Consider the following 26,937-nt stretch of genomic DNA (forward strand, 5'->3'; position numbering starts at 1 on the left):
CAAATGACATGGTTCTTCCTGACAAGCAGTCATTATCGGTCATATATCTGATGTTGTCTGTGTCTGGTTCCTGCGTGTGTGTCGTCACTTGCCAAATTGCTCGTTTCGTCTACTGATCTAATTCTATATCACATTTCATTCTATACTAGAGTTTCATTTTCTATAATTTGAATCTATGGTGTGTGTGTGTGTGTGTTCTATCTATGCAACGCCTCTCTTGCCTCTATCTCAACAGGACCTCCATTTTGTGTTCGATACGTCATTACAATCAGTGGTTCGCTGTGGCCGAGTGTGAGGCAACGTTAAATTCGTTATCTGTCGCCCAACACAACAGATCGGTGTAGAGACGGTCGTGTGAGTCCTTGTGTATCAGCTCTCTTGGGGGAAAATAACCGAAGCAAATGTGTGTATGTGTGTGTGTGTGTGTGTGTGTGTGTGTGTGTGTTACTTGTGTTATGGTGAGGTAGATTTACACTCGTGTTGTCCCGTCTGTAAACATGGTATTTATATATTTTGCCTTTACTCCTGTACACACACACACACACACACACACACACACACACACCAGCCTAAGCCAGGTAGCCATTTATCGACCAGCTCTGAGGTGAGGATGAACACTTAGGTTGGGAGTGGGCCGACTCCCACCTCCAGGATTAGAACTCTAATGGGCCTGACCCCAGGCTGGCCCGTGCTGATCTAATGGTCAGTAACGCTAACGACTTCACTACGGAGGCCGATGTGTGTGTGTGTGTGTGTGTGTGTGTACGGACGAATAAGGTTTATTTTTTTTTTAATTGTTGGTTGTTTTCACCGAGGGTTCTGCGGGATTTTCACCCATATTGGTCATAACAGAACCATTTGTTTGGCTTAAACGCTTTAACAACAGAGTCGTCTCATTAAACTTACATATGTAGACCTCTGGCAACGAGCGGGTACGTTGCCAAACACCATCTGGATGGGGTTAAGATAGTGCCATACTCCCGTGTTCTACGCCTTACATACAGTCTAGGTCGAGAATGGTTCCCTGTAGGCACGGGGAATCGCCCATGGCTGCGGATCTGTGTGTGGAGAGCGAGGCTGGAATCCAATTTTCGTTGGGTGGCGTGTGGCATTGTGGTCCGGGTGTGTGTGTGTGTGTGTGTGTGTGAGGGAGACCGAAACCCCGCTGTGGTCCTGGCTGCCGACAGCTGGGTGTGTGTGTGTGTGTGTGTGTGTGTGTCCCCCCCTCTTCCTCCAAGTCGTCGTCTTTTTTTTTTCATTTGTTTGAGTATGAGGAAGACGACGCGAGAGAGAGAGGGGGGGGGGGGGAAGCCATTATTGTCCTGAGAGAGAGAGAGAGAGAGAGAGAGAGAGAGAGAGAGAGAGAGAGAGAGAGAGAGAGAGAGAGAGAGAGAAGAGAGAGAGAGAGAGAGGCCCTCCCCCCAAAAAAAATTCTGGGTCAGGTGGGTGTGAGGTAGTGAGGTGGGTGTAGCGGGTGTTGGGATGTGTCTGGTGGGATCTGGTGGTGGTGTTGGTGAGGACTGGGGAGGGATACACACATGGACAACACCGCTGTGTTTGGGGCGCATACTGAGGTGGTGAGGCCCTGGGTGAGCTGCGTCTGGATGAGGTTAGAAGAAGAAGGATCGAGGTGGATTGAGGGGCGAGGCAGAAGCCCCCCCATGGCACACGGATCCTGTAGGAGGGAGGCGTATCGGTCCTCCTGGATCTCGTGGTGCATCTACAGGAGTGGCGTGCCAAGCGGATGGGAAAAAAGACAGTGGCCGAAGTGCCGTAGCTTGGCTGCTGGTGCTGTGGACGTGAGGCGATTTGCTGTGGCTCCGTAGTTGGGTAGGTGGACGACAGTTGTTTAGGGGTGTTTGTAGAGGTCGTTAGGAGAAAGGCGTAGAAGACTGGCGTCAGCGGTGAGCCATGGGGGCTTACCATGCCCTGCAGAACGAACCAGACGCCGCGCCATTGACCCTAGGCGATGACCGAGTCCTGGTGGAGGGAGGTGGAGGAACGGAACAGGTCATGGCGGTTGGAGAATTATGTAGACTCGTTGATTGACGAGACGCGGGCGGAGCTTCCATTTTCAGCCACTAGGGTCATCTGCTTCTTCTGCCACCTGGCCTCTTGTGTGTGTGTGACTCCCCGAGCGGGTTAACCTGAGGTCACGGGAGGTCATCTGAGGTCACGAGAGGTCACTGTCTGGTGCTCAGGACAAGAGGTGGTGGACATGAGTGATTCCACCACGGGGTCAGGTGTGAGGGAATGGACGAATTTGCTGAGTGACACCAGCCAATGTGCTGCTCCTCCTCACTCCAGCCAGCCAACCAACCCGTGACTGAGGCGGTGTGTGTGTGTGTGTGTGTGTGTGAGAGAGAGAGAGAGAGAGAGAGAGAGAGAGAGAGAGAGAGAGAGAGAGAGAGAGAGAGAGAGAGAGAGAGAGTTCCAGCGACTATGTGTTAAAAAAGAAATGTTTCATCAAGGTGTGTGTGTGTGTGTTTTGTTCCTGCACATGTTTGTTAATGTCTGTATTTGTGTATGTGTATGTATATGTATGTATGTATGAATGCATATGTATCGTTCTATTTCCACCTTACGTATTTATGCTTTGCACATTTTTCTACATGCAAGGTTGTATGTCAGCGCACATATGTGTGTAAGTGTTGTACATATATACTTTCTTAATATGTGTATACTACATATAGTCTCGTAATTTTTACATACCCCAGAGAACCAGGGACGTAGATGGACATTTATATACGCATGAATGTTGCAATATATTTTTGTTAAGTATATGACGTATGTCTTAATCTACGTATAATAATACATCTCCATAAAGCATCAATGTATACGTGTCTAACCCTCGTCTCTCGCTGTGTTTAGGGCGTACCATCTCTCCCAGGATGAACAAAGGGCAAGCCCAGATAAGCCTACTTCCTTAAAAGCAACCTGGAAAAAAAAAAAAGGATTAAATCGTGAGGAGGATATAATGTCTCTCTTTGATGTTTGGCTACATATATATTCGTGTTGTGGGTTAGAAACGCTTTATACCCTGTTCTCTATCATATTCACACCACTTTTTTTTTTTTTTCCAAAAGAAGGAACAGAGAAGAGGGCCAGGTGAGGATATTCCCTCAAAGGCCCAGTCCTCTGTTCTTAACGCTACCTCGCTATCGCGGGAAATGGCGAATAGTATGAAAAAAAAATATATATATATATAAAATATATATATATATATATATATATATATATATATATATATATATATATATATATATATATATATATATATAATAGTTATGGGTTAAATTTTTTATGGATGAGTCGTTTTCTCTTACTAAAAATCAAGGAAGTTCGTTTTTTATGTATTCCTTTACGCACTAAATCATCAAATCTTAAAAGATTAGAATGACATCTGACGTGTGCGTAACGACCCTTCCTTAGCGTAAACATCGAGGCTCTCCAATTCGCGGAGCTGATTGGCTAATTCCCCCGGGTACCAGCCAATCAGCATTCAGCGGTCGACCACTTCAAATATTTGTTTAGGGCCAATGTGGTTTGTGGGGGCCGTGGGTGGATGTGTGATGTGGATGGGGTGGATGTGTGATGTAGATGCTGGTGTGGGTGGATGGATTTGTCATGTGGTTGCTGGTGTGGGTGGATGGGTGGTATGTGGATGCTGCTGTTGTGGGTGGATGGGTGGTATGTGGATGCTGCTGGTGTGGATGGTGGATGCATGTGTCATGTGGATGCTGCTGGTGTGGATGGATGTGTCTTGTAGATACTGCTGGTGTGGGTGGATGTGTCGTGTGGATGCTGCTGGTGTGGGTGGATGTGTCTTGTAGATACTGCTGGTGTGGGTGGATGGATGTGCCTTGTAGGTACTGGTGTGGGTGGATGTGTCGTGTGGATGCTGCTGGTGTGGGTGGATGGGTGGGTGTGTCATGTGGATGAGTGAGGGTGGGGGACCGTAACGGCTCCGTGGTTGGTCTCAACACACCAAATTAACTTCGTATTTTCGTTGCCTGGTCCACCCCAACATGGAGGGGGAGGGGGGACTGCTCCAAGGTGGGAAGGCATCACCAATGTTTGATATATATATAGAGGTGGCGATGGGAATGAATGAAGGCAGACAGTATGAATTATGTAGGAAGGCATCACCAATGTTTGATATATATATATATAGAGAGAGAGAGAGAGGTGGCGATGGGAATGAATGAAGGCAGACAGTATGAATTATGTACATGTGTATATATGTATATGTCTGTGTGTGTGTATGTATATGTATACGTTGAGATGTATAGGTATGCATATATGCGTGTGTGGACGTGTATGTATATACATGTGTATGTGGGTGGGTTGGGCCTTTCTTTCATCTGTTTCCTTGCGCTACCTCGCAAACGCGGGAGACAGCGACAAAGCAAAATAAATAAATAAATAAATATAGGCCAGGCCACACTGATCTTAAATCAGTACGTGGTTGAATGGGTATGCAGGTGAACGTAGTGCCTTGAGAGTCGATTATAAAGCCTTCCTTCCTTCCTTCTTTCATTCCTTCCTTCCTTCTTTCCTTCCTTCCTTCCTTCCTTCCTTCCTTCCTTCATTCCTTCCTTCCTTCCTTCCTTCCTTCCTTCCTTCCTTCCTTCCTTCATTCCTTCCTTCCTTCCTACCTTCCTTCCTTCCTTCATTCCTTCCTTCCTTCCTTCCTTCCTTCCTTCCTTCCTTCCTTCTTTCATTCCTTCCTTCCTTCCTTCATTCCTTCCTTCCTTCCTACCTTCCTTCCTTCCTTCCTTCCTTCCTTCTTTCATTCCTTCCTTCCTTCCTTCCTTCCTTCATTCCTTCCTTCCTTCCTTCCTTCATTCATTCCTTCCTTCCTTCTTTCCTTCCTTCCTTCCTTCCTTCCTCGTCGAGGGCGTGAGCGGCAGTATCTCGACCTCCCCCCTTATCTGTGAGGTGCAATGACCTGATTCTCTTCAGTGCCAAAAGTGGAGTAGAAAATGTGTAGGAGGTTACACTACAGTGATGAGACCTCAAATCAGTTGGCCATCGTAAACTCTGATAGATTATTAATCATTGGTAATTGATGTATGTTAAAGGTTTTGGGGTTGTAAAGACATTTGAATGATTATAGGCTATTGATCCATGTGCAGCCAGGCTCGTCATTCTAATATAGCGACTTCGTATATCATTTGTTAGCCATTATAACTGTGGCCATGTAAGTCTGATCAACCAAGATGGGACGTGGGATGGTCACCCAAGATGGGACCTGGGATGGTCAACCAAGATGGGACCTGGGATGGTCACTGGGACGTGGGATGGTCACCCAAGATGGGACCTGGGATTGTCACCCAAGATGGGACGTGGGATGGTCAGCCAAGATGGGACCTGGGATAGATTCGTCTTAAAGATGAGGTCAGCATCGTGTGGACGCATGAGGGAGCGAGCCCCCCAACAAACAACCATTCAGCTGGTGAAGTTGTAGTTAATGGCCTCCCAGCCAGCAATGCCACGGTGAACGGCCCTCCAGCACGTGCCGCTCTCCTCAATGGCCTTTCAACCATGCGAAGGTCTGTCATAAGGCCTCCCGGTAAATGGCCCTCGAAAGCGAACGCTTGTGCTAAATGGCCCTGCGAGCAAGAAGGACGACTTCCAGAGAGGAGATATTCAAAGGCGAATCTTTCATCCAATGGCTCTTCAGGGACGAATGTTCCAAAGGCTCTATCAGTAAATGCCCCTTCAAAGGCTCTGTAAGTAAATGCCCCTTCAAAGGCTCTGTAAGTAAATGCCTCTTCAAAGGCTCTGTAAGTAAATGCCCCTTCAAAGGCTGATAGTAAATACCCATTCAAAGGCTCTATCAGTGCTGCCCCTTTAAAGGCTCTATCGGTAAACATCCTTCAAAGGCTTTACCAACAAATGGCCCTTTTAAGGGATATACCTCAACGAAGAGCCATTCCAGAACCTTCTTGGACCAAGAGGACCTTGAAGAGAAAGGGGTTAGCAGCACACGGAGCTTGGAAATATACGGTGCGGTAAATATGTTTCAATACGTGGCTTCCTACCAGATGGCTCAACTGCAAGTGACGGTCTGGTGAACGACCTTCCAGCGAATATCCTTCCAGGAAATGACCTTGAGGCAAATAGTCTTCCAGCGAATAGCCTTCCAGCAAATAGCCTTCCAGAGAACAACCTTGAGGCAAATAGTCTTCCAGCGAATAGCCTTCCAGCAAATATCATTCCAGGAATACCTTTCCAGGGAATATCCTTGAAGCAAATAGCCTTCCAGTCGATGGCCTTCCAGGGTATAGCCTTCCGGGAAATAGCCTTCCAGCAAATAGCCCTCCTGGAAATAGTCTTCCAGGGAATAAACTTCAAGGGAATAGCCTTCCAGGGAATAGCCTTCCAGCCAATAGCCTTCCAGGGAATGGACTTCCAGCGCCCGACGTTCAAGGAGATTTGGCTCGCACTAAAGTCTTGTGCTCCCGGCGGAGTGGCTTCCTGCAGTGCCTACCCCATAGTCCGTCCACCTTCAGACGTGTGGTACCTGGTAGTACCTGGTCCTCCACAGGTACAAGGAGTACCTGGTAGTACCTGGTCCTCCATAGGTACAAGGAGTACCTGGTAGTACCTGGTCCTCCATAGGTACAAGGAGTACCTGGTCCTCCACAGGTACAAGGAGTACCTGGTCCTCCACAGGTACAAGGAGTATCTGGTCCTCCACAGGTACAAGGAGTACCTGGTAGCACCTGGTCCTCCACAACACATCATTCCTCCCAATTAACCACAAAGACAACCTTCTTGCCTCCTCCACTCCGTGATCCTTCAAGATCCACTTGTGAGAAAATGCAGGAAATATATAATCTGAATTTCTGAAAGATGTAAGACAAGGAGACTTACAGTTCTTATTTAGTTCTACCATGAAAAGAAAGACAGATATTCGAGGCTTACATTCTCATGAATTCTATGAAAACATGAATTATATATATATATATATATATATATATATATATATATATATATATATATATGAATTATACTTCCCTTTCAAGTTATATACTTCATATATTTTTCCTCTGGGATAAAAGGCTGGATCTCAAGAGGAGTCGAGAGAGAGAGAGAGAGAGAGAGAGAGAGAGAGAGAGAGAGAGAGAGAGAGAGAGAGAGAGAGAGAGAGAGAGAGAGCGCTCCAGGAGGTCTGAGGTCATCAAATAATTTTCACCAGAAAACGGCATTTCTGCTGTCTCTCTCTCTCTCTCTCTCTCTCTCTCTCTCTCTCTCTCTCTCTCTCTCTCTCTCTCTCTCTCTCTCTCTCTCTCTCTCTCTCTCTCTCTCTCCTGCGGCTCTTCGAGAGAGAGAGGATCGGAGTCTCTGATCAGTAGAGTAACAGCAGAGGTTGGTACGTGATCAGCGAACTGTGTGTGGGTAACGTAGATATGGTAACGGTGTGTACCCTAGTGTTTTGGTGGGTAGGGTTACCTCTCCCTTGTGAGAGGCAGGGGAGTGTGGTACCTGAAGAAGGAGGCAAGGACTTGGTAAACTCTTGTTATACATTTGACGTGTGATTATCGTACGCTCAAGACCTGGTTAGTACACACACCACTCGGCCAGTTGACGCTCGCCGCCCAGTAGTTATCGTACATCACCCGACAGTCATAACCAGTCATTCAGGAAGCCATCAAATATTGAATGTGATTATCTGAGGCATTACTATACACTCTTGACTAATCATCATACGTCGTGGGTCATCGTTGTATATTTTCTTGCTAATTATTGAACATTCCTAATAAGTTAGTTGGCATTTTAAACGCGTTGTTGTATACAGTAGATCAAGTATCGTACATAATTTACCAGCTATTGTATACCTGTCACCTTCTTTCTGTTGGCAATTGTATATTTCTACACTAGTTTCTGAACCAAGTTTACCCATAACCGTGGTCTGTAACTTGTACATCTCCGTAAAGAATTTCTCAATTGTACCTTGAGTATTGTTCATCACCCATTTAATGTTATCGTACATCTCAAGTAGTCATCGTACATCTCCCAAGAAGTCATCATACATCCTTAGCCGATTGTCGTACAGTGCAACCAGCTACATCTACAAACCAGTTATCGCACATCTCAATTAAATCGTACATTTCCCAACATTTATATCGTGCATTTGTCAACCAGTTATACCATACATCACTCAGTCAGTTATCGTACATCTCAGCCAGTTATACCGTACATCACTCGACCAGTTATACCGTACGTCACACCCAGTTATCGTACATCTCAGCCAGGTATACCGTACATCACTCAACCAGTTATACCGTACGTCACACCCAGTTATCGTACATCTCAGCCAGTTATACCATACATCACCCACACACATACATCCCCCCCTCCTTCTCTCAAACAGTCGTCGTACATCTTGCAACCAGCTTTCGTACATCGCGCACACAGTTACCGTACACCTGTGAGCGACCACCAGCTGGCCGGTGGGGGGGGGGGGGGGCACAAACCTCCGATAGACATCAAGACGACGACAGAGCAGCAGCAGCGACCAAGAGAGGAGAGGTGGGGGGGGGGGGGGAGGGGGGTTGTCAGCCTCACTTGTCGTCGTGGCGTCGTTCAAGTCGTGTACCACCCCCCCCCCCACACACACACACAGACAGATTGGCTGTCGCCTCACTGCCTCCTTCAATCATTGGCAGGGCGCGTCTCGCTAACGAATCCAGGCAGGCGGGGGTCGTGGACGGAAGCAGACTGGGAAAGGATTGGGTGGAAGAGAGATTAGGGATTGGTAGTAAAGGAAGGAAGAGGTTCCGTGGGTTGATTGGCTGGGGGTTGTGATTGGGCCGCTTGGACGACAAGCGAGGCCAGACTTGTGGGATGTTTACGGCGTTGATTGGGTCACAACACCGATAGTCCCTGAGGAGAGAGAGAGAGAGAGAGAGAGAAAGAGAGAAATCATACAAGTGTCACACTCGGACATCTGTAACATTTCTCTGAATTCTTCACGTACCAGTAAACAACCGTCTTTAGAGTAGAATTTTAAAATCAACAGATTTTTTTATTTTCTTTTTTGAAGATTGGAAGATAATGGCCTTTTCAAATTCTTAAAACACTACGGCGGTAAAGAGAAAAGGTCAAACATTCTTGGATGTCGAATTTCCCCTCTCCTTGCCTTTCTGATATTTGTTTTACATCGTAAATCATTTCAAAGAATACGATGAACTGACACACACAAAAAAAAAAAAACCAAAGGAAAATGTGTTTTCATCAAATTGCAATATATTCTTACATTTACTTGGATGTAACTCACTGTTCGTTACTACTATCGATATATATCCTAATTATATTTTTTTCTATACGGGTAGATAGCCAAAGGATACAACAGATACCTTCAACAGCAAAACTACATCAAAGAATGGGGGGAAGAAATATAAATATCCACAAGGGTAGAGAACAAAGGAGAGTGAGCTGACATCTTGCAAAGCCTGGCTCACATCCTGCACAGCGAGCGACCGAGCCAGCGAACGAGCGCGTCCAAACACACACACACACACACACACACCATCACCTAAATCACTTCAACTCCCTCTCCTCTGGTGGTGGAGCGAGACTCGATCCTACATCTAACTCATTCTCTCCCTCACACTGTGATATCCGGCAGTGTGACAATGATATGAGTATGCCTATGAAGGAAAACTTTATGGGTTAAAAGGTGGGAAAATAAGTAATACGTGCTAGCGGTTTCTGGCAACTTTATCGGAAGGGTAAATCCAATATTTTTTTCTTCTCTTTTTGACAAGAGTCTGTGGTAGACATAGACCCCAACAGTCTAATGACAGCGACTCGACTTTGGTTTAGCCCAGCAGTACTCTGGCAGAGACCACCAGTACAAACTCTCGCTAAAGGCAGATTTTTTTTTTTCTGCTCTCTCTTGTGCTAAAATTTACCACATGACATGTTTTTTTTGTTGACATTAAAAATATTTATCCCAGGAAATGGGAGAGAGAAAAGAATAAAATGGGTGGAATAGAAATAGGAAAGGCTAGGGATTGAAACATATGGACTTCACTGAGCATAGATTATGTAGGTTATTTTTTTATTTTCTTTTAACTAATGCTCGAATTACAGTGTGTGTGTGTGTGTGTGTGTGTGTGTGTGTGTGTGTGTGTATGAAGATTCGCCAGGTTAAAGCCTAGCCAGGTTAATAGTCAACAACAACAACAACAACAACATCCTGTTGTCTGGTTTGGGCAATACTGGGACACATGGACTGGGTTGGGTTGGTTACTTGCGCTGTTCTCTCTCTCTCTCTCTCTCTCTCTCTCTCTCTCTCTCTCTCTCTCTCTCTCTCTCTCTCTCTCTCTCTCTCTCTGATCATCCGGCAGAAATAAACTTATGCTGTGTGATTATACATATAGATACATACTTGATCGTAGTTGAAGCTTTTCCATAAGGTAAGGTCGAGCATATTGGCAGAGATTAAGGTAAAGGTATGGCAGACAGTTTAGGTAAGATGGATATATTGAACGTTACGAAGATCCCGTTGTTCACTACAGTGAAGACGGAGATGAAGGCTCACATCTCGAGACCAGACCAGTTGGCTAACCTCAGTAGGTATTTCCCGTGCAGTTGTGAAAGCCTCCCCATACCCCAGACGTCCGCCCGCGCCCACACACACACACACACACACACACACACACACACACACACACACATGGGGAAGAAAAGGTTAGGAAAAGAATTATCGTGTGATGAGTTATGGTCAAATATAAAGTTATGTGTGGGGCCAAGGATGAACTCTCGTACCCAATCTCTCTCTCTCTCTCTCTCTCTCTCTCTCTCTCTCTCTCTCTCTCTCTCTCTCTCTCTCTCTCTCTCTCTCTCTCTCTCTCTCTCTTCTTACTTTCCCTCTTCTCCCATCTTAATCTATCTATCTATCTATCTATCTATCTCAGATTCACCCATGCGTGCGTACACGTACTTAAGAGAGAGATAAGTTATCATATATCAGTCTGTCTCTTTGATTCTGTGTCTGGTCGGAGTGCTGGAGAAAGGGTGTGTGTGTGTGTGTGTGTGTGTGTGTGTTCGTCTGGCCCTTGCCACAGACAGTCTGTGCTCGGGGTGCCATTACTGGCACAGGTCGGGTTCTGAGGTTCCGTAGGCTCTCGTTTTGAAAATAAAAAAATGTTTATAATGCCGACCAGATGGCGCCGAAGGGGTTAAAAATGTTATTTTGCCGACTGGTTCATTTTCCTGTATTATGTATTTTCCTCCTTACGTCATCTCGTTGAGGTTGGCATAGTCTGAGGGTGAGGGTTAGCTTAGGTGTACTGGTGTATTTTTCAACCCCACACACTCCCTGCGCTTCAAAATGGCGACGGGTGTAAGTTCTGCCAACCTGGTCGACTTTGCAATTCAAGATGATGTTTTCGTCATTCAACTTAACATTTTCTACCAGTCTTTATAACGGCGAAAACTATCCTTTATGAAGGAATCATCGATAAATCCAGTGATAAACAGGAAATAAGACAAATAAGTAACTCGGCAAAATAGTATTTGGCCCATCCATGTCGACCAGTCGGCAAAATTCCCTGCGAAACATGATATTCAACCAGTTTGGTCGTAATTAAATTCCAAGCTGCATGAAGGACACTCAAGCACTCTATGTCATTTCAGTCATAAATACGAGTATTTGCATAAGTGAATCCTACCTTAGTAATAGATTTAGAACCGGTTTTCAATATTTTAAAAGGGTTTAACTTAAAAAGCTATAGTCTACCACCTCGACCCCACCATTTTCCCATAAAAACGAACTCGTTTAGAAAACGGAAATTTAGGAAATGGGAAGATGGCCTGGTCCCCCCCTGGCACACTAGCCCCCTGCCTGGCTAACCTCACACGTCCCATGACCTTATCTTAATTATCTTTTCATCATTATCATTTAATATTTGTGCTGTAGTGTAATTTGACGTATACATACGAGCTGAAAAGTCTTTGGCGGTGGAGGGTCATGTCCAGCGTCACATCTCGTCACAGCCAACTGTTAATGAAGGAATTTTAAGTAGTCTGTGGCTACCCCTGGCACAGGTCGGGGTGTGTGTGTGCTCGGTGTGCCATTACTGGCACAGGTTAGGGTGTGTGTGTGTGTGTGTGTGTGTGTGTGTGCTCGGTGTGCCATTACTGGCACAAATCGACCCCGTGGGTAATTACAGCATGTTAGGCTGTGAAATGTATGTGTGTAGTGTATAAGATGAGACGAATGGCTTAAGTAAATTAATTTCGTTAAGATAAGAGAGAGAATTATCAGAAATAATTATGTAATAACTGCGGAGGTGAAGGTGTCAGTTATTCTTGGATGAAGTTATACAAGACAGGAATCTTCGTTACATTTATATATATATAGAAACACCTTGTGTATATATATATTTGCTAACACTGGTTTATCAGTGATTTATATGATGATTCATAGTTTCTATATACCTTTCGTTAGCCAGTGTGATACATGTTCATTATCATGTTGTCTGTGATCCGTCATCCGGGGTTTTCCCAGAGAAAATGTCAGAAATAACTCGGTTCTCGACCACCAGGGTTCACTGTGGTGAATTACCAAGGCTTGGATTCAACTTTTGATTTAACACGGGTTGGATTCAACTTTTGAATTAACACGGGTGACATTCAGCTTTTGAATTAACACGGGTGACATTCAACTTTTGAATTAACACGCATTGGATTCAACTTTTGAATGAACACGGGTTGGATTCAACTTTGAATGAACACGCTTTGGATTCAACTTTTGAATTAACACGGGTTGGATTCAACTTTTAAATTAACACGGGTGACATTCAACTTTTGAATTAACACGCATTGGATTCAACTTTTGAATGAACACGGGTTGGATTCAACTTTTGAATGAACACGGGTTGGATTCAGCTTTGAATTTACAACACTGGGTAGCTAGAATATACGAGGATGACAACGAAATACCTTTATTGTACAAAGATACGTAGTTTTATATAGATATATTTTTGCTGTTGTTTCTAACGTCTGAATGAAGAAAAAGGTCTAGATAATAAGTGTTTATCATTGTGTTTATCATGATATAATAAAGAATAAATGTATATCATTGTGTTTATCGTGATATAATAAATAATAAGTGTTTATCATTGTGTTTATCATGATTTATATTTTATGAATATGGTTATACGATCTTGAGGTGTACGAAACCTTTATACAAGTCTTATGTCAATTACATATTTGTTATTATATTCGAAATACTCTAAACTAGTTTTATATAAGAGCTCTTCATTATATTTGTATAGCATCAGTACATATATATATATATATATATATATATATATATATATATATATATATATATATATATATATATTACACCAAATCTCAGCTACCTTGTGGTCTTATTAATCTCTCTCTCTCTCTCTCTCTCTCTCTCTCTCTCTCTCTCTCTCTCTCTCTCTCTCTCTCTCTCTCTCTCTCTCTCTCTCTCCGTGCAGAGGAACGACAAGTAGATAGGGGTACCTGCCATCCCGTTTTCTATCGTATCTGAATGTGATTGCCCCTTCCGCTGTGGGTTAATTAGCCCGTAATGAGCCATGGCATTGCCCCAGGCGTGATGACACACCATCACCATGTTCTAGTGTTATCTGCCGTGCTGGAGGCGTATTTAACTGTCTTGATTGGCGCTGTTTCATAATTCGCTCGAAAAATACAATGTGAGGGCGCCCGCTCCCCCCTTCCTTCCTCCATATCTATTGAACTTTCTCAAATATACGACCGGAATTTTATCATACAGTCTCAATTTATTTGCAACTCTCGAATATATGTTTACTGCTGACTTTATCAAACTAGTTATAAGACGTAAAAACTTTGATCATGTCACCACTCACTCTTCTCTCTTCCATGCAAATGGCTTCTAAGTATTTCCCTATGACTCAACTCTATAAACTCTGGTTCTCTCTTTGTTACCCTCCTGTACACCTTCATGAACTCTTTGTGTACATATAATTGCCTTCACGGAACTTAAGCAGATTTTAGTTTATATATATATATATATATATATATATATATATATATATATATATATATATATATATAAGTTGGATTCTAATATTTGGCGAGAAATCTCTCTCTCTCTCTCTCTCTCTCTCTCTCTCTCTCTCTCTCTCTCTCTCAGCAACTAATTTCCTGTTAGATAACATGCGTATGAAAAAGGCTTTCGATGTGTTGTTGTAAGAGCAGTCGTGTGCGTTAAATGTCAGGTGTGTGTGTGTGTGTGTGTGTGTCAAATCATCAGACTCTTAGATAAATGTTTTATTGTCCCCAAAATATAAAGATGTTGAGCAAAACAAAGCTTTGTGGGTCCCAGTAGGTTCCCTGCGTAAGAACTCTTCCTGATTCATCTGTCTTTAAGTGAATTAAGGGATTCCCTGAGTGTGTCTTGGCTCACATTCTTATTAAGGGTTTCGAGTTAAGGGAAGAAGTCTTGTGTTGACAATTTTTGACGGGCCCATCTCTAGGATTCAACATGGCCGAATCTCCAGATGTGGCAAATGTAGCAGATTCTCCCTCTTTTTTTTCCTCCCCCTCCCTCTCTTGGTCCTGTTGCTTGCCAGATGCATTTGATGTGTGTAGAGTGTTTACTAAGCTGCCATGAGCAGCGAGAGGATTAGCATCCACAAAAACGAGTGTTACTAAGCGTGGCTCCCTCAGCTGGCGGGAGTTATTGTGCATCAGGCAGCGCCCCGCCGCACATGCGCAGTGGGCGAGCTCATGAAACCGTTATGAATTTCCTATGTTCAGTTATTATAATAACCCAGTCATCCTACAAGCCACAACCTCAACCCAGTCCTACAAGCCACAACCTCAACCCAGTCCTACAAGCCACAACCTCAACCCAGTCCTACAAGCCACAACCTCAACCCAGTCCTACAAGCCACAACCTCAACCCATATTTCCCCCACCCAACCCCACTTATTTTCTACACTTATTTTGGGAGTAGGAGCATCCGGAGAGAGAGAGAGAGAGAGAGAGAGAGAGAGAGAGAGAGAGAGAGAGAGAGAGAGAGAGAGAGAGAGAGAGAATGTTCCCGACAAGCAGTACGCGTAGTGCTCACCGCAGAATAATTCTGATGGTCATGCAAAACGAAAGCCTCTGTGTTATTGTGGAGTGAGAGCCAAAAGCAGATAGAAAACACAGCTCAGCTTGGGCCTAAGGAATAAAGCTTGACAGCCACTGAAGTGATGGCTTGACTTCAGAGCTGTGTCACTAACGCTCTTCCTGACACTCAGGCGAGTGTAGTACAGGTGTTATACACACACCCTGGTCAAGATGAGAGAAAAAAAATGGGGGGTGGATTTTTGAATTCATTTCTTTCGCGACAATTTATGGGATTTGATGTTGATTATATAATTTTCCGTTATGACTGGCATGATGGCAAGAATGTCCTATAACTTAGATCTTTGGTCATTAAGATAAGGGAATATATATATATATATATATATATATATATATATATATATATATATATATATATATATATATATATATATATATATACATATATATATATATATATATATATATATATATATATATATATATATATATATATATATATATATATATATGGACGTGTATGTATGTACATATGTATGTGGGTGGGTTGGGCCATTTCTTTCTTCTGTTTCCTTGCGCTACCTCGCAAACGCGGGAGACAGCGACAAAGCAAAATATATATATATATATATATATATATATATATATATATATATATATATATATATATATATATATATATATATGCAAAAAATAACTGATGATAGTAAGATGGTAATAAAAGCTATAGCACTAAGATTGCAGATATACGTTCAAACCATGATTGCAAAATTAACCATGGACGAACAGATCGTAAATATAGTACATTGGATTGAAAAAAATATGATATGGAAAAATACTAATGTATATATCTTGGTGATGATTAATTAGATATTTTCTAGCGATATTGTTATCTGTGTTTGTATACCTAAGTTAGATTAGATAACTTTATATGATACAGATTTATACAATAATATGGTCCTTAGTGCTCACAGAGAGACAGACATCGTCTTACACAAGTAATTACATTATTACACTTGTAGTCCTAGTGCAAAATGTCTATTTCTCTGAACATCGTATCTACTTTTACCATTATTACACAACCATTCTATTTTGTGAGGTGATTCAACCATGTCGGCATTTTCGTGTGCTCGTGAAATGATGGAGATTCAGTTATATATGGCCAGGTGTGGGATCGAGATGTTCTGTGCATTCGAAAATATGTTTTTTTATCTTCACCTTATTTACGGAGTCATTTCACATGGAATATATTGTATTCATGAGAACGTATATTATATTGTTGAACTGTATCGCTTTTTCTATTAGACTGAACTCTTTTTCTCCCCTCCTTCATTTGTTATTTATCTGTGATAGGCTTTGAGAACAGGTAATGGCTGCTTAAGGTTTTTCAATGGCCTTTTTTTTTGGCTATTTATCTCCAAGACAAAAGGCCTGTGTGATGATGTATGGCATTGAGTGGCAATGGGGATTGGGAGCTTGTCTTTGCAGTGTCTACGCGAAAATTCTCTGGAATTGGTATTCAATACTTGAGTACAACGACTGAATCCCATTGGTACGACGATCTAATCCTCTGATTACGATGACACTCATTTGTGTACGACATAAAGTCTACCGCACAACAACTTTACCGATAGAGTACGATGACTTGATCCTTCTAAGTACGACAAGTAGCCTTTAGGACGACTTGACCCTTAGGTACGATGACTTAACCCCTTTGAGTTCGATTACTTAACCCTTCATTACGATTTAACCCTTGGATACTATGACGTAACTTTTTTTTTAGCACAATTACTTTAGTCCTATGGTACGACAACTTAATCTTTAAGTACGATAATACATCTTAGCCATTAGGTACGATAATTTACTCCCTTTTTCTTCGATGATTTATCCAATGGGTACGAAGACGTACGATAACAACCGGTTTGAGAACGATAACTGCCCTCCGATACGATAATTCAACCCTTGGGGACAGTGACGTTCACAATGGTACTGAAGAATTAAGTAATCGAACTCAAAGTGTCATGTCGTCGTGTTTAATCGATTTAAGATTTCATTTTGATGACGTTGAATCAAAAATATATATATTCTGGTACATTAATACAATATTGTCTCTTAAAAAGCATTCTCTAAGTGCTGGTTTAAAGTATTTTTTTCATGTTATATTATTTATTTATTTAATGTGTATACTTGGCACTGGCCCAATGACAGCCCGTTCTCTGGTGTGCCAGTAATGGCACACCGGCTCGTTCAGTGACTGTAGTATAGTGAGGCGTTGAGTGGATGTGTTGGTTGCGTGAGATGTATTGAATTACTTCATCAATAATAAATTTGTTACCTAAAGATAAGGAAAATACTCTAAGATGGCTCACTTATAAGTTGAATTAGCCTTTGATGTAAAGTTCGTGTTTATGAACTACCTAGGTATGTAAAATTCTTCACAATATATATATATATATATATATATATATATATATATATATATATATATATATATATATATATATATATACATATATATATATGCACTGGTCTGCTAAAGATTAAGTGGAAAAAAAAAAAAGAATCCACTTAATACTCAACGCGCTGTAAAAGTTTCCACCGTATGTTGGCCACAGCTAACCTTTAAGAAGGCAGCAGCCAAAACAACTTTTGATATATGTGTGTGTGTGTGTGTGTGTGTGAGAATTCCAGCTCTGGTGTAGCCATGGCCAGGTCCAGGAGCAAGTCAAGTCCCGCGCGCACGATTGTCAATTTGGTCATCGCCATTCAGCCGCCACTCAGCCAATCACCGCTCACGCTAGAGTTGCCAGATTCGCATCTCGAGCAAAACTCCCTCACCCACCCACCCACCCACCAAGGCATTTCCCCCCCCTCCCAATCTCCCGTGGGTGGGTGGAGGGAGGCAGAGATTAATTCTATGAGGAAACTGGTGGTTTGATGGTTGTTAGATTGTGATGAAGTAAGTTGAAGGTTGAGGTAATGGTGTGGAGGTGAGGGTTGGGGAGTAGGTAGTGTCCCTACGTGGCAATGTTTCCAAGGGATCCAATCGATAAGTTGGATGGAGTGTTCTCACGTCCCCCCCTTCTCTCTCTCTCTCTCTCTCTCTCTCTCTCTCTCTCTCTCTCTCTCTCTCTCTCTCTCTCTCTTCTCCGCATCATTGTACATTTACTCCATTTATCTTGCGGAAGCAAGGATGACACACACAGAGGTTGTCATCTGACATGCACTAAAGTTTCCCCCCCTGACACGTTTGTTGATCGCTGGAATCACTGTAAATACGAAAAGTGTTTAGTGTAAGGCTGTAACATAGCTGTTTGTGCTACTATAACATGTATTTTAACCTTTGCGTTTCGCTAAAGCACTTAAAAGTTTCTGCAGGAGCCATTCCAAAGGTCCTGAATAACACAGGTATCTGTTAGAAGTTGACATGTGGTCATTACACAATAGAACAAGGAAATGTAAAAAAAGAATATTTACGAGTGTAAAATATATCAATTAATGAATAAATAACGGTTTATTTGGATGTATATGTCTGTATACAAGACACGTAAACAGACGATTGTGTGTGTGTGTGTGTGTGTGTATGTACGAAGTGTTACTGTAAGTTTGTGAAGAATACACAATGTCTGTACGTACGTCAGTGTGCATGACTGCTTGAGCTGTTAGAGAGAGAGAGAGAGAGAGAGAGAGAGAGAGAGAGAGAGAGAGAGAGAGAGAGAGAGAGAGAGAGAGCACTGCCGAAGAGATGTGTAGCCTTCCAAAGGATATCTTTATGGCGTGGAAATATATATATATATATATATATATATATATATATATATATATATATATATATATATATATATATAGTGGAGGAGGAACGGGTCGCGTGGGGTTGCACGTGTGGCTGGTGCAGGGATTGGCTGGTGTGGACAGGGGAGGGAGGGGTCAGCAGCCCACGTGTCACGGGTAGGCAAAAAAAAAAAAAAAAATAAATAAACACGTGCCAAAGGGCGCCATAGCTTCATCAAGATGAAAGAGAGAAACTTTGAAACTTTGTCTACGTACTGAGGGGTGAAGACTCCAGCGTACACACCTGGTTAACAGTTTTTCATACGGTGAAAAATATGGGTTTTATGGATGTAGAATTGTAGAGGACAGATGTAGGAGAACTTGAGATCTTAATGTGATGTCTGGTCACGATCGGGGTATCACCTCGACTGTATCGCCATTACCTGATGGAAGTTAGTTCCATCGAGAACATTCTCGCATTCAGAGCAGTGCATCATGATTACCCTGCTACTGATTGTAGCGCAGCTTCCACGCTGCAGAAACCCAGAAAAGGGGTTCGTGAGGCTTGATAATCATATTCTAAAAAATGTTATAGATGAACGCAATGTCACAGACTTTAGAGGCTCCTAATATATATATATATATATATATATATATATATATATATATATATATATATATATATATATATATATATATATACTAAAGTAATTGATTTTTTCGGAGTTTTGGAATATATTGGAGTGGGTGCGTTCCCTGGGAGGTAAAGAAATGCAGTGTGTGTGTTCAGGTTTCCTGCGGGTTTTTGGTCCCAAGTTAACGAGAATTGGAGATGAGACAGGCAATGATGCGCTTTAGTTTCGCGCGCATTCTTGACGAGGCTGATGCTGATGAAGGTGTCTACCTGTGTGCAATGTTTACATCGAGGAAATTGCTTTCCCTACCGTTACTTGGGGGTCTTGTTTACAACATTTCCTTGTTATTATTAAAGGTTCGAGTGGTCTTAAGCCGTAGACATCGTGACTTCGAAGATAAGGAGGTTACTAGCCAACCCTCGCCGAAGTTTAGGTTGTAGACTTTTAGTTTAATCCCCCGTCGAGGTTTGTGAATTCGTGGGACACAAAGGCGTTGAAAATAACGCGCGAACGTGTAATGGGAAGACGATGACTGCAGGAGTGTAGGATCATTCAAGATGTCTACGCCAGTGTGGGCGAGCCTCTCGCGTCCCGCCGGTGCATGTTGGGAGTGGCGAATGCCTGAGTCCGCTAGATTCCCAAATATTTGCCAAAAAAAAGAATAAGTTTCCGCGGGGTATACATATTGTAGTGAATAGAGTGTAATCAATGGCATTTATGTGAGCGTATGTGCACGTGGCGGTGGAGAAGTGACGCTTAATTTATTATGTTTGGGTGTGGACAGTGGTGACCTCTGGCGGCGACTTGGCAAACTACGATGCCATTATGGCCGATGTTTGGAATTGATCTGTGAAAGGCAGATTAGATTCTCGCGATTCTAACACCTGTTAATGCGTTATTGGCCATAAATACCGTCTCCTCAACTTAGGCGTGTGTCAGCCTGGTAATCGGTAAGGTCCATGTCCGTTAGTTGCTGTAGAATAAGGCGTAAAACGAGAAATTTGCCACTCCATGGTCCTTTATTTACACACGCCATGGAGTCAGTTAGGCTTATTGTGCGTTGGTGTCAGATTGTCTTACGGCGTTGATTCCCTCTGGCCGGCGTGGCTAAATTGCAGCCTGACGTATTTATGTACGCCAGGAGGTGGGGAAGAGCCTCGGGGGGGAGTTAGAGAGGGTAAAGTAGAGGGCTTTCATGGTGTGTGTATAGTGTTGTCATAATGTAAGGTCTTGTTCCGGGTCAGCTCAGTTCGTAGCCTGGCATCGGTGGTCGTAGTTTTCCCCCTCATGTTTTCCCCACACCCCCCATGCCTGCCTGCCCTGGGTGATGGAGGGAGCCACTGTGGAGTGCCATGTGTGCAGCTGGGGGTTCCCGTCTCTTGTGGTAGAGTCATTGAACTGATCTACTTGTGGTGATAGCGGGGTCGACCCTCATACCGTTTTCCGAGATGAAGAGAGATTCCCCCTCCCCCTCCTCCCCCATAGTGCCTTTGAGCACTTATCTTGAGGTGGTTAGGTGGTTGGAAGTGGTTAGGTGTCGGATGTTGAGGGTAGTTTATCTCCTGTTGTTGTCTGGTGGGGAATTGGGGTCAAGCCAGGTGGTACCTTATTGTGGCCAAGGATTGTTTCCTATAGTTCTCTTTTATTGACCAATGCTATTTAGTTGTGATTAACGGTATATATTTGAGCATTATATTCTCCTCTGATGCATAATTATATACTCTGAAGGTTGTTTTTTATTGAATTAATGCTGATGGTCCAGAAGAATGGCATAATTCATTATCCTTCTCAGTATTATGTATTTCGATGACTTAATTGCAATTGGGAACAGTGATGAGGTCAACATTTCCAACAGTAATGAGAAAATTATTGTCCTGGAGTATTGTGGCTTGTGGCCCATGATGGGTTGAGATATAGCCAGAGGATTTTCATAGATTTTAAAAAAGGAATAAGGAATTTTCATATTGGTATCCAAATATGTCACAAATTTGTTAGCCAGGGTGTATATGATGGGCATTTCATATTTGTATGACACTATGTGATTTGTAATGAAAGTTAAGAAAAGTACGCTTGCTCTTGTAAGGGATCGTTGGAGAATTAGCCCAAAGGTGACGAGACTTTATATAATCACTAATGAATATGATGGGATAGACACAGGGATATTTCTTGCCCACTCTTCTTGGCCTTAGGGTATTACTTAGGTATCGAGATCGAACAATGAATTTGTGCCATTTTGTCATATGTTGCTACAGAATGTTATTCATTGTTCAACCATGTATAGTTGAGAGGATGGTTGCAAAAATCACAGAATATTCCTTTAATGGGACATTGAAAATTAGTAGGAATGTCCTTTTTTGTTTACTTAAGTACCGTCTTGTGTAATTATTGAACTTTGAGTTGTGTTTGTACGTAAATGTTCAGAGTTATTTTAACGTTCACATTTTGGCAGTTGTTTATTACAGATATGATTTAACTCCTGGCATACCTCATATTTTAGTTTGCTGTGCAAATTCTTTTTAATTTCCTTTCAAGCTGAGAGTTATCCATTTCTTAATCAGACAGCTGCTTCCCTACTCAAAACCCCATCTTTTTCAATTATTATTATTGTTATTATTATTATCATTATTATTATTATCATTTGGAATCATTTCATGTTGACGTAGCTTATTTTTATGGGAAGTCCTAGTGCCCAGTAGTTAGTGACACATGATACTCTGAAACAGTGTGTGTGTGTTAATCACACTAGTCCGTGATGATATATATATAGAGAGAGAGAGAGAGTGAAGAGAGAGAGAGAGATTGTGTACATAAACATTTGTAACTAATAGAAAACAAAATTCCTGACAATAATGTTACTGTGAAATAGGTTAAAAAGTGATTTTACTTTGATTGCTATTGAAGAAGTCGAAGATGTTGAAGTAACCTGGGACCAATTTCTTCGAAAGAGCCTGGGTGTTACAACCTTTTTTAAAGGCTGCACTACTGCCAGTAGCAGGGAAGCATAGATTCTTTTAGGATGAGAAGTTTTTTTATGAGGCTACTTCCACCGGTACATCCTTGCCAAAGGTGACTTCATTCACAGTGTAACTCACTCGTGTGTTTATGTATGCATTTTTTTTATTTAACTTTTAACATCGGGTGACTGGTAAAATGAGATCATGATTTGGAACAAATAAAAGTTTGGAGAGGATTAGTACGTAAAAAGGAGCTGACGTCATTTATATGACATTGGTTATATATAACTAATATTAAAGTTAATTTGTAAATCCTTAGGGGAGGCGATGATGTAGGAGGGAGGCATAGTGGAGTATCTTGTGACACAAATTCACTAAATGGCCCTTATCACTATTTATGGTTACTGTTTATTCATGTTTACATATAATCACACATTAAGTATATTTACATACCTGGTACTGTATATATTTACACATTAAAATTGCTCCTAGAAAGTGGTAGCTTAGGAAGCAAGCACGTGACCAAGACAGTGTGTAGCAGCCAGACAGATGTCAAAACATTGGCATGAGTTTCAGGATAAAGCCCTCCACCAAAAGTGCTTCAGATGAAAATGCCTGGTGTACTCTGTTTTGAATTGTCATATGATGACACCTAGAATTAATGGGTTAATTAGGAGCTGCCAGTCACCAATCCTTTGTGAGTACACCTCAGACAAACTTCCTCATTTTCATTAACTCAAGGTATCATATACACCTGAATTATACCTTCAGTTGTCCCATCATCCATGTTTGCTTTCAAATCCTTTAACACCAAGGTACAATTCTTTGTATTAGAAGTACCAAAGCATTCTTTCCGTTTCTACCAAAAGCGATCCCCTTCTTCACTCCCCTCACTGCCAGGTTTATTATTACTAAGCATCACCTACCTCTTGTCGTTTTCATTCATTTTAAGACATATCACTTTTGAATTTACATTCATAAACACAATTGTACCACTCCTCCGTTTTCCCAAGTGCCATCCCATCTTTTAATCGTGCCATCACGCTACCAGACTCGTCCTGCATGTGATTATGCTGGCAGTGCAAGATCACTGTTAGCAAAGTTGTATCATCTTCAGTGGGTGATAAGTAGTAGAATCTCATCGATGAACTTCTCACTTAGAAAGAGTCCATCATAACCTTGCTAATGATTGTATCACAGTCTTGAAGCTCCTAAGGTTTTAGTATCATAATTGTATTATGGACCTTACCTGCTCCAGGAGCACCACAGTGCTCAGGGGAGTGGCGATGCCTTTTGAGCAGGACCACATGTCATAAAGTGATGTGTTTATGTCTATATTACGAGAGTATTAGGCAGTTCAGTTGTAAATGTTAAGCGTTTCCATTGTGGCAGTTGCATCATGGGCATGAGAGGTCTTGTTTATGTGTTTTATTTATGATTGTTATTGGACCCATTTTCCAGGTCATGCAGCTTCAAGGCTATGCTACTTTTAGTAGCAGGGAAGTGTTGGATTTCTTTAGTGCAAGTTCTTTAATGAGACTGTTTCATCGACAGACAATTATACAGCCTTGCCAAAGGCAGACAGAGTTTAGTAACACCTGAGGGGTTTTCTGTTAACTTGAAAGTGTCTGTATTGTTGGAGCAATTATTGATGTCCAGAGCACAGACAGGAAAAAGTGACTCATTTATGTCTAGAGGGTGTAGTTTCTGATGAGGTGGTGTTTAACCCTGAAATTATGAAAACTGTCAATTGAAATCACCGTAGATATAACAATTGTTAGTAAAAACCTGAACTGTTCCTGCCCTCATGTGAATGACCCCCAAATGTCTGATTATGCTAAACATCGATAAATGTCACCAGCATTCTTCTGTCATAGTTGGAAAAAATCTTATCCTGAGGTCACTATGTACACCATCATAAAAGGTGTGTATTTTGCCAGCTGTCACACTCTCTCCCAGAGCAAAAAAAGTCATCTGTTGGAAACTTGATAAAGAAACAATTACTGTAACAGTGGTATTGCTCATACATTATTTTACTGATATAATAAATTTTGGTATTACTGAATGCATAATTGTTAATTGATTTTCAGTGTAAAAAAAGTGTTTTGTAAAAAGTAGTTGATATATATATATATATATATATATATATATATATATATATATATATATATATATATATATAATATATATTTTTTTTTTTTTTTTTTTTTTTTTTGCTGTCTCCCGCATTTGCAAGGTAGCGCAAGGAAACAGACGAAAGAAATGGCCCAACCCACCCCCATACACATGTATATACATACGTCCACACACGCAAATATACATACCTACACAGATTTCCATGGTTTACCCCAGACGCTTCACATGCCTTGATTCAATCCACTGACAGCACGTCAACCCCGGTATACCACATCGCTCCAATTCACTCTATTCCTTGCCCTCCTTTCACCCTCCTGCATGTTCAGGCCCCGATCACACAAAATCTTTTTCACTCCATCTTTCCACCTCCAATTTGGTCTCCCTCTTCTCCTCGTTCCCTCCACCTCCGACACATATATCCTCTTGGTCAATCTTTCCTCACTCATTCTCTCCATGTGACCAAACCATTTCAAAACACCCTCCTCTGCTCTCTCAACCACACTCTTTTTATTTCCACACATCTCTCTTACCCTTACGTTACTTACTCGATCAAACCACCTCACACCACACATTGTCCTCAAACATCTCATTTCCAGCACATCCATCCTCCTGCGCACAACTCTATCCATAGTCCACGCCTCGCAACCATACAACATTTTTGGAACCACTATTCCTTCAAACATACCCATTTTTGCTTTCCGATATATATATATATATATAGTTGTTAGAAGCAGTGAAAAGTTTTTATCGAGGATGTAAGGCATGTGTACGTGTAGGAAGAGAGGAAAGTGATTGGTTCTCAGTGAATGTAGGTTTGCGGCAGGGGTGTGTGATGTCTCCATGGTTGTTTAATTTGTTTATGGATGGGGTTGTTAGGGAGGTAAATGCAAGAGTTTTGGAAAGAGGGGCAAGTATGAAGTCTGTTGGGGATGAGAGAGCTTGGGAAGTGAGTCAGTTGTTGTTCGCTGATGATACAGCGCTGGTGGCTGATTCATGTGAGAAACTGCAGAAGCTGGTGACTGAGTTTGGTAAAGTGTGTGGAAGAAGAAAGTTAAGAGTAAATGTGAATAAGAGCAAGGTTATTAGGTACAGTAGGGTTGAGGGTCAAGTCAATTGGGAGGTGAGTTTGAATGGAGAAAAACTGGAGGAAGTGAAGTGTTTTAGATATCTGGGAGTGGATCTGTCAGCGGATGGAACCATGGAAGCGGAAGTGGATCATAGGTTGGGGGAGGGGGCGAAAATTCTGGGAGCCTTGAAGAATGTGTGGAAGTCGAGAACATTATCTCGGAAAGCAAAAATGGGTATGTTTGAAGGAATAGTGGTTCCAACAATGTTGTATGGTTGCGAGGCGTGGGCTATGGATAGAGTTGTGCGCAGGAGGATGGATGTGCTGGAAATGAGATGTTTGAGGACAATGTGTGGTGTGAGGTGGTTTGATCGAGTGAGTAACGTAAGGGTAAGAGAGATGTGTGGAAATAAAAAGAGCGTGGTTGAGAGAGCAGAAGAGGGTGTTTTGAAGCGGTTTGGGCACATGGAGAGGATGAGTGAGGAAAGATTGACCAAGAGGATATATGTGTCGGAGGTGGAGGGAGCAAGGAGAAGAGGGAGACCAAATTGGAGGTGGAAAGATGGAGTGAAAAAGATTTTGTGTGATCGGGGCCTGAACATGCAGGAGGGTGAAAGGAGGGCAAGGAATAGAGTGAATTGGAGCGATGTGGTATACCGGGGTTGACGTGCTGTCAGTGGATTGAATCAAGGCATGTGAAGCGTCTGGGGTAAATCATGGAAAGCTGTGTAGGTATGTATATTTGCGTGTGTGGACGTATGTATATACATGTGTATGGGGGGGGGTTGGGCCATTTCTTTCGTCTGTTTCCTTGCGCTACCTCGCAAACGCGGGAGACAGCGACAAAGTATAAAAAAAAGAAAAAAATATATATATATATATATATATATATATATATATATATATATATATATATATATATATATATATATGTATAATTTTTTTCATTGTACTTGGTCACTGTCTCCTGCATTATTATTATTATTATTATTATTATTATTATTATTATTATTATTATTATTATACTTGATCGCCAGTTCCCTCGTCAGCCCCAGGAAACAGAAGAAGAATTGCCTAGCCATTTCCCGCATTAGCGAGGTAGCGTTAAGAACAGAGGACTGGGCTTGAGGGAATATCCTCAGCTGGCCCCCTTCTCTGTTCCTTTTGGAAAATTAAAAAAAAACAAGATGGGAGGATTTCCAGCCACCTGCTCCCTCCCCTTTTAGTTGCCTTCTATGACACGCAGGGAATACGTGGGAAG

The 26,937-nt window shown here is 42.1% G+C and overlaps 1 protein-coding gene across 6 annotated transcripts in view; it reads left to right on the forward strand.

Annotated features, from left to right (window-relative positions):
* The window catches only part of LOC139748192 (uncharacterized), a 96,109-nt gene that overhangs the window by 35,396 nt on the left and 33,776 nt on the right, over positions 1-26,937 (forward strand). The window contains exon 1 of one of the 6 annotated variants that reach the window (XM_071661001.1): positions 20,076-20,470. The exons of 1 other annotated variant lie outside the window; for it this stretch is intronic. Coding sequence is in view for 2 of the 5 variants with exons in the window: in XM_071661004.1 (XP_071517105.1) it covers positions 22,537-22,586 (50 nt within the window). In the remaining 3 variants the exon portion in view is untranslated. Of the gene's footprint in view, positions 1-20,075; positions 20,471-20,579; positions 20,698-22,217; positions 22,587-24,000; positions 24,399-26,937 lie in introns of those variants that run through there. 4 more of the 6 variants (XM_071661003.1, XM_071661004.1, XM_071660999.1 and 1 more) reach the window with 4 other exon arrangements.

The sequence above is a fragment of the Panulirus ornatus genome, chromosome 73 (assembly GCF_036320965.1).
Source record: "Panulirus ornatus isolate Po-2019 chromosome 73, ASM3632096v1, whole genome shotgun sequence".
Taxonomy (NCBI): domain Eukaryota; kingdom Metazoa; phylum Arthropoda; class Malacostraca; order Decapoda; family Palinuridae; genus Panulirus; species Panulirus ornatus.